Below are 8,524 nucleotides of genomic sequence, written 5' to 3'. Positions count from 1 at the left end.
TCGGGAACAGCCCCTGCTCGCTCGGGAACAGCCCCTGCTCGCTCGGGTTCGTGCTGGGGGCAGCGCAGTCACTGCCCGTGTGATGCTTTGCAGCTCCAAGGCCTGCACGGCTCTTTGCAACACAAAATAAATGTCCTTTCAAAATGGGAGTCCAGGTGCGTTTCAGAAGGCCCTCTTTCCGTGCCAGGGTGGGTTTTGCAGGGTGAGAGCCCGGTCGGTCCCTCGGTCGGAGCTCGGCCGGTCCCCGCAGTGCCGCGCTCCTCCTGCGGGTGGCGGTGCGGGCGCGCCCAGCGCGTTGTGTCCGCGCAAACCCTCCCCTGGTTCTTCCTCCGGCCGGGAGAGAAACACGGATAAAATCCGGGCTCACAGCAGCCTGGCAGAGTTTGGGAAGCGCTATGTCAGAAATGGGGCTGTAAGTGAACATTTGTATTGTATCAAAAAAACCCCTTTGTCTCTGCTGGCACTAAACCCTCCTCTCCAAAAATTCCTGTCCTCTTCCCTCTGCCATCACCACTATTGTTCCTCGCTCTGCTCCCACATCACCTTATACACCCTTAACTTTTATTGTCCTTGTTTTACATATTCCTCAATCCTGTTCTCATCTTGTCTCTCTACGCCACTTATTTCTTCTCTTCAAATCCTTTTCTGTCAAGTGCATCAGAACATACTCAGGTGTGATGCCAGGGCCAGCCTTCTGCTTCATTTCAGGTAAAGCAGGAAGGTCATAGAGTTTCTCAGCAGAGCAGGTGTTTCTCTATGTGAGGAAAGCCTCTTAAGTAAAATTTTTTGAAAGTGCAGTCATTTTGGTTTAAACTTCCAAAATAATTTGGTGCAAGGTAGAGCACAGAAAGCTTCAACCTTGGCAAGGCACAGAAAACTTGACCAACAAGGAGTATCCAGTGTGATACTGAACACTAATAAAAAAGCTCCAGCATTTTTGGTAGTAGCTGTCTGGGTGTGCTGCCTCTGATGGAGAGCAGCACACAGGTGACCCCTGCTGCACTCCAGGTCTGTGCTGTGTGTTTGCTCTGTAGCTTGGAGATGCACTGAACTTTGTATCACTGCAACAGTGAAAATTACAGCCTTAGTGGGATTAGCAGTGTATGGAAACATGGCAGTTTCCTGAACTTTAAATGTAGAGTGCTCAGCAACCCTCTATGGCTTTAATTGCCTGACTTTTGGTAGTGTGAGACGTAATATTTTGTTCAGTTACAAAATAGGATAATTGCATGTGTTTAAACCCCTCTTACATGCCTGTTATTTAATTTATGGCTAGTTCAAGAGGGAAAGCACCAAGGAGCTGGAAGATACAACCGGGACATGTCTGCAGCTCCAAATGTCCGAGGTGCCAGCTGAGAACATCAGACCAAAGGTATGAGAGAGGAACTGATTTGGGAGGACCAGGATCTGGGAATTTGAGGTTTTGGAAAGTGGTAGAGCTTTCAGTTCTTGGTAGGGCACAGAGGAGGGACATGGTTGGTGAGCAGGAGACATCATGACTAAATATTTTGATAGGAGTGATTCAGCTGGAGGGCATGAGGATATGTCTGAGGGATTTTTGTTGGGGTTTTTTTCATACAAATATAATCTGGTTTTAAAAATAGTAACCTTTTAACAGACCGAAAGTGTGAAGATAACTTTACTTACTCAATATACAAATAATTTTCTTGGTGCTGAGGAGAAATGATGCAAACAACTGTTTACTTCCCTGAAAGTGAAAGTAATGCCAGTGTCTCAGACATGTCTCTGTAATGACTGGGCTGAAGAGTCATTCAGCTGCAGAGCTGAGGCTTTTGTGTTTCCAAGACATTATACAAATTCCATTCTCCAGCAGCATAAGTTGAGTCCCAAGATGTTATGTAAACCCAAATGTAGATGAGAACCTGAACTCTGAGAGGAGATTTGGGCAGAGCTTCAATACTTTCAACCAAAATTATTATGTCAGTAAAAGGAGCCAAGCCCATTCAGAGGCTTTAGTTTCTCTTACTGAAATGAGGAACCCATTTCTGCTGCAGTTCTGGTAAGTGATGGCTGTTGATAGGTGATTGCAGTAGCTGAATGATTAAGGGCCCATCAGAAGGTTGTGTCCAAGCCCCGTTTTTGTGGCCTCTCTGGTGGCTGCTCCTGCAGTGAGTGATGCCAGCAGCAGTTTCAGTGTGGAATAGGATCCCGTGCCCCCACCTAGCCCGGGGTTTGCTTTGTGTTTACACAAATGTAATAACTACATTCTGCTGACAACACTTCTACAGCTGGTTACAGTAAGATCTTGAGTCAATAACTTCTCCTAAGTACTCTACAATTCAGAGTTGAGTGGACTTAACTCTTCAAAGGTTGTGTACAGGCAACTCTTGGTTAAGGAGATAGAGAGAGTTTCACAGGAGGCTTGTTATACAAGACAAACATTAGAACAAGGAAAGACAGTTGGGAGACTTATGTTTAACAGGGTGAGATCATGCTTTGCATTCTTGCAGTTTGGAGAAACAAATCATCTAGATCATGTTACAGACTTATCAACATCCAGTCTAAGGCCAGAACCAACGCTGGTGCTACACCTTCTGTTCTGTCTATACATGACCCTGGGAACCTACAGCTGAAATTATGTGGAAATAATCTGTACATTACAAACATGGAAGTAACGTGCCTAAAATGGAGCAGTGGCAGTGGGTTGGTCAATGGGTTTTGTTTAGTGTTTAGGTTCCTGCTCTTAAGCTCTCAGACAGATGGTAAAGACTACTTTGGTCATTACCAGCATTGGAGCCTCACGTAGGAACTTTCTGTCTAGTGAAATTTTATCCCTTTTTTTAATTTTTTTTATTTATTTATTCATTTCAGGTTTTGGTATGGAAAAGATTGTGTGAGTGTGTGATTAATGTAAAATACAGGATAGCATTGTGCTCTTCACGTGGCTGGAGACACATGTACCTCTGCTCACATTCTTCTGTCAGCAGTGTTACTGATTTCAATTCACTCTCACCACCCAAAGTCATTTGAGCTCTGTGGGTACTGAATAGAATTCTTCCAACCCAGGCCAGGCCTTGCTTAGCACCATTTGTCAGTAATTGTATGTTCTTTAAATCGTTCTTTAGCACTTTGTAAGCTCTTTCTCACTTGGTTCGTTATGTCACAGGCTTTTTGTTTAGAGACACTTGAGCTTCAGGATTTGATGCTAAACAAAAACCTCTCATCCATGGTGTTGGCTCATTGTCAAATGTCATAAGGAAGTGATCTTTACTGTGATACTGTACAGAACAGGAATACACACTATTTCTGGGAGAAACAAATAATATTCACTCTGATCTTTTTTAAAGGAAACAGTTTCTTATTCGTAATAGCTATTAACTTGGCATTATAAATTGTGCCTTCATATAAAGCTCTGATAAGCTGCAAACTGAACAGGCAGCACAACATCTGTGAGTCTTAAACATTCAGTGTCATAATATTTATTCATTGTGAGAGCCCTTGACCTTAAACTGTAAGAAGGAATCTTTAGAGCTTTATGCTCCTCTACATTGTGTCCCTCAGTGTCACCCCAAAGAGCAGAGGTGTGTTTGGGGTGAGCAGTCCCTTGGTCAGAGCAGTGTCCTGAAGTCACTGACACCCAGAAATGGCTGGACAGGACCCACAGTGCCCACTGGGTCAGAGCCTTTCCTGCAGCCCTCCCTGCTGCTCAGAGCTGATGGATTTCTGCTGGAGCTCGAGCCAGCTGGCATATCTTTCAACTTTTGTATTATTTGATTAATTTATCTTATAATTCTGTCAAGCCAGATTTTATGAAATAGTGTTAACTGAAGTATACAATAATCATCAAGTTCTCCTTTCAGCTTGTGATTAAGCAGGGCAGACACATTAACTTCTAAAAAAACCCTGCTCTTTGAAGAGTATTTTCCTCATAATTGTGTTTGATATTTAAAATAGTTTTTAAAAGTTTAGAAGCAGAGGGAGGCATCTGTCACTTGCAGCTACGAGCTTAACAATGTTTGTATTTGTTGCTGAGGGAGAGGCCCCTGGCATTGCTCACTTCACTGGGTCTAAGAGGACAGTTCTGAGGCTGCTGTTTGCTGTCCTTGTCTGTGAGCTGGGAGGCCCAAGAAGTGAACTTACCTATTCTGTAACTATCAACCTGGGTGCCTTTTCCCCCAGAAGAACCTGCCTTCGTGTTCTGCATGGATCCATTTTGAGAAGGATTAACTTGATTTTTGGTTTTTTTAGTTGGTAACTTCCGAGCCAGCTGGGTTTGGGTATTTCACAGAATCACAGAATCACTGGGGTTGGAAAAGACCTCCAAGATCATCAAGTCCAACCTTGTCCCCCAGCCCAGAGCACTGAGTGCCATGTCCAGTCATTCCTGGGACACCTCCTGGGATGGGGACTCCACCACCTCCCTTCCAATGCCTGACCACCGTTTCCATGAAGAAATTCCTCCTGATGTCCCACCTGAACCTCCCCTGGCACAGCTTGAGGCTGTATCACTGCCCCATATAAAATATTTTTTTTCAGCTTCAACTGGACAACTTCAGGCTGAATGGCCTTATTACCTGTAGTCTTCCTTCTGCCAGAGTTCAGCTTCATCTGTTTAAAAACCACTGCACTTTATGTCTTTTTGTTATTACAGCTTGTTTTTTTCATGGTCTCTGGTATCCTTCTTAAGAGAAGTTAAAAAGCGCTGGCGTTTTGATTAATATTTCCTGCCGTTCTACAGAGTGGATTTTAAAAGATACAGAATTGACACATTCTTGCAGCTGCTGAGGTTGACTCATGTTCTGCATTAGGTCAAATCACACAAGATCTGGGATTTTTCCAGCCTTCTTTCAATTTCTTAGCAGTCATTTCATCTACAGAAAGTCAGATATGTCTCAGATGATGTGGAACAAGGAGAAACAGAATATTTTGTTTTCCACAATTGTGCAACTGCAAGGGCTACTTTCTCTTTTATTTTGTGTTTTTCTCTCCATTTTTAGAGGTCACAGACATGGTGTGTTTAATCACAGTTTACAGTACAGAATGCAGTTGAACCTTGGAGCTTTCTCTCCCCCAAGAGCTCTGTGAAGTTTGTCCTCTTGGCCGGAAGTATCTCACAGAGTACATCGGAGCTTTATGGCCAAGAGTTTCAAAAGTAATTCTCAGATTGCTTTTTAGGTGCTTCACTTGGGAGACCTTCAACATTATACTTGGTGATAATCTCACCCATTTCACTGTGTGGCCGTTTAACCTGAGGAACATCAGGTCAGTTCTGCTCTGCTCTGTCATGTGCTCCCCTGGGTGTTTGGGGGTTCCCTGTCTGGGTGGTGCAGCCTTGGAGCTGCAATGAACAGTTGGGCTGTCGTGAGCAAGGCAAGAGAACCCAGCAGCTGGCAGGGAGCTCAGCCCTGGGCACTGCTGAAGAACCCACGAGAGCTCTGAGCCCCCATTCCCTCCCCTGCCCCTTGGCTCCCACTCCCAGGGTTGTGTCCACTCTGTCCTTTAGCTGGATGATTTCCATGCACAGAGCCCCTCTCTGGCAGCTTGGACTGGCTGGCAGGGACCAGGGAACTGGGTGTTCCCCACCAGGGTGGCTCTGAGTTAGGAGGGACCGGCACGGGGATGATCATTTTGCAACTATTTCAGAAGCATGGTTTAAAAATACAGAGCTCCCCAAACCCTGCTCCCAGCTGAGGGAACAGAGGCTGTGGGATGTCACACTGTGCCAAGTCTGGGAGTTTCTAATTGTTTCAACGCAGTGAAAGCATCCAGTGTGTATAATGAAACTTGAGATGAAGAGCCAATCCCTGCACTCCAACTTCATTGCTCTCATGAGCAAAGGTGCAGGTTTTATAGCTGAGGTAATTATACAAAAAATGTCCACAATATGAGTGGTGTTTAGCATAAAAGGTAATTTGAATGCAATCCATGTCTGGTTGAGAGAGGAACAGAACCATAAACCCTTTGATCTAATAAAGAGGCTTTGAAAGGAACAGCTTGGGTACAGTACTGAACCTGTAATCAGCTCACTTTGTTACATTATATGGGGAGGGACTTATTTATTTACTATTTAGGAAGTGTTTTCAGTTTTGTAAGTATCAGGAAGAAATCACAGCTCATAATTCTGTAGCTTTGCTCTGTAGAACTCTGTAACACTCTTAACGAAGCTCTGGAATTCACAGGGACTGTCTGGGAGACACAAATCTTGCCTTTGTGCTCTATCAAATTCTGTCTTGGCCTGTAATAACAAAGGCAGTCTAGGCAGTTGCTTACCAGGATGTTTCCTTCCCGTGCTGTTCAAGGGTTCTGAGCCAAAGCCACTGGAATCAGAGGGAAGGAATCCCCTGTACTTCAGTAGCATTCACCATCTTACACCACTTTTCATTGCTCTGAACACTCAGAGAAATGGTCTGTAATTAGCCATGGTTACCAGAATGAAAATTGAAACAGTTTTGTTTATGCAGTTTTACAAAACAGCATCTGCAGCAGCCTGGATGGACAAGTTCAAGAGGTGGGTCTGATGCTGAAGGGCAGCACATCCTCAGCAAGGCAGCTTGGAGTCTGGGCCCAGAGGCATCACTGCTTGTTACAACTGCTACATGAAGGGAAGGCAGAAAGAATTCTGAAGTTTCTTTGTCCGTTAATTAGTTGCTTTCTTTTCCCCTGCTCATGTGTCCTTTTGGAAAAATAAGTATTAAGGGTCCTGCTGCTGCCTTCAGTGCTGAATAACCACCTTCCTTTTTGCTTGTTTTCAACTTTATCATTATTAAAACCTGCAGTCTATTTAAAGATGCGTTGATGGTTTGCAGATCAGTGGTTTATACTGCTCTCATTTACCACTGACCTGGGTCCTTCCTTCTCCACGTGCACTGACTTCTGCTGGTTAATCAGAGATTGGATGCTGTGTGTCTTGCAAAATGATCACCTGACTGGGTAGGACCTTATTACAAAACCTTACCAAACCCATGCACAAACTATCATTTCTTGCACTCTTATCCAAAGCTGTCAGACACTGTGAGCAGGTACTTGAGAAGCCACCTTCTCTGCAATGTCATCCTACCAAACCAAGACATTACCTGTGAGGATTTATCTCTTCTCAGTGTGAAGTCATTTCAGGGTGCCAGTCACCTGTCTTTCTCACATGCAGCTTTGCGCTTCCATTGAAAAGAAATGGGATTTCAAAAGCAAAAACATGGGAGGAAGTTGGAATCAGAGATGTTATGTTGGATGAGGATTTAGACACTTCATGGAAGTACAGGAACTATTGATCCCCAAAACCCCACTGGGAAGAGGAACAGTGTGTTCTTTCAGAGGATTCTCAGATTGCAATTAAGTCTTCAAAGCTGGTACGTGAGAAGAAAGAAGGAAATGATGTCATGATTTTTAGCTTGGCTGGTCAGAGAGCTCTTGAACTGCTGGAACCTGGTGGACGGTGTTGTAAAGACACAGAAAATTCCCCTTTATGTTCCCTTCTGCCAGGTTTCAGGTGACTAAGTCAGAACTAATCATCATAAAATCAAGGTTAGGCAAGAACATGCTTTTGACCAAAAAACTTACTATTTTTGTCCCTTAAGTGGAGTACACAGTCTGCACCAGCTCCTCTGGCTTTGGTGGCTGTGGTCCAAATACACCTCACTGCAAGAGCTGGATGAAGCATTTAGACTGCATGAAGTAATTATTTTGCATCTTATCCTTTTGGAAATGGAGACAAAAATTGTTATGGCTAATAATAGCACCTGCTAATTAATCTGTAATGATTCTTTGATGTGTGTACTAGGACTGTTTATTATAATTAACCCCTGTGATTTAACCCACTCCATGAAGCCACCCATCATGGTCTAGAATTTGACTTTGCTCTGTGTCAACACACATTCCTCCACATCTCCTTTTTGTATTTTTAATGAGTGACTTTTCAAACTCCCAAGTGATGTCCTTCAGAGCCCATCCTCTCTGTCAGTGCAGTCAAGAGTTGTCTCAGTCAGCAGTGTTTGCTCACTGAATGAAAACCAAGCTAAACAGTGTGTCCCTAGCCTGGAATTCTGATGGAAAGGGAGTGAGGAAGGAAAAGCAGCACAGTTGGAGTATCTGCATCTTTTACTGGTGGACTGTTGTGTCCAGTCTGGATCTCCAGAGCACGAAGAGTGAGCTCAGTGGAGGGCCACTCATGAGGAGAGGCTGAAGGAACAGGGCTTGTTCAGCCTGCAGAAGACTCTTGCAGCCTTCCAGTGGCTTTCAGGAGGTCACTGAGGAGATGGAGCCAGGCTCTCTGTGGTGGTGCCTGGTGGGAAGATGAGGAGCAGTGGGCAGAAGTTGAAATGAGAAGTCCAGGCTGGGTATAAGGAGAAACTTTATCCCCATGAAGACAGCCTAGCAGTAGAGTAACAACACATTGTTGTGCAGTCTCCTTCCTTGGAAGTCCTCAGGAGCAATCTGGATCAAGGCCTCACCTCACAGCTGACCCTGCTTTGGGCAGGAGGTTGGACTGGATGAAATGCTGGGAATCCCTTCCAACCTTCACTCTCCTATAAACCTCTGCATGAGGTCAGTTTTTTAAGGGCTTCGTTTC

The 8,524-nt window shown here is 44.5% G+C and overlaps 1 protein-coding gene across 8 annotated transcripts in view; it reads left to right on the top strand.

Moving 5' to 3' along the window:
• LYRM9 (LYR motif containing 9) overlaps positions 1-8,524 on the top strand; it is a 41,816-nt gene that overhangs the window by 26,848 nt on the left and 6,444 nt on the right. For 5 of the 8 annotated variants that reach the window (XR_003536749.1, XR_003536752.1, XR_003536747.1 and 2 more), the window contains 3 exons: positions 1,277-1,372; positions 5,137-5,223; positions 6,423-6,448. The exons of 1 other annotated variant lie outside the window; for it this stretch is intronic. Coding sequence is in view for 1 of the 7 variants with exons in the window: in XM_027698747.1 (XP_027554548.1) it covers positions 1,277-1,356 (80 nt within the window). In the remaining 6 variants the exon portion in view is untranslated. Of the gene's footprint in view, positions 1-1,276; positions 1,373-2,832; positions 2,850-5,136; positions 5,224-6,422; positions 6,449-8,524 lie in introns of those variants that run through there. 2 more of the 8 variants (XM_027698747.1, XR_003536748.1) reach the window with 2 other exon arrangements.

This window comes from Neopelma chrysocephalum, unplaced genomic scaffold, assembly GCF_003984885.1.
Source record: "Neopelma chrysocephalum unplaced genomic scaffold, ASM398488v2 Primary Assembly neopelma1_132, whole genome shotgun sequence".
In the NCBI taxonomy this organism is placed as follows: Eukaryota; Metazoa; Chordata; class Aves; order Passeriformes; family Pipridae; genus Neopelma; species Neopelma chrysocephalum.
Note: the sequence above shows the minus strand (reverse complement) of the source record. Positions and strands in the feature narration are given on the sequence as shown.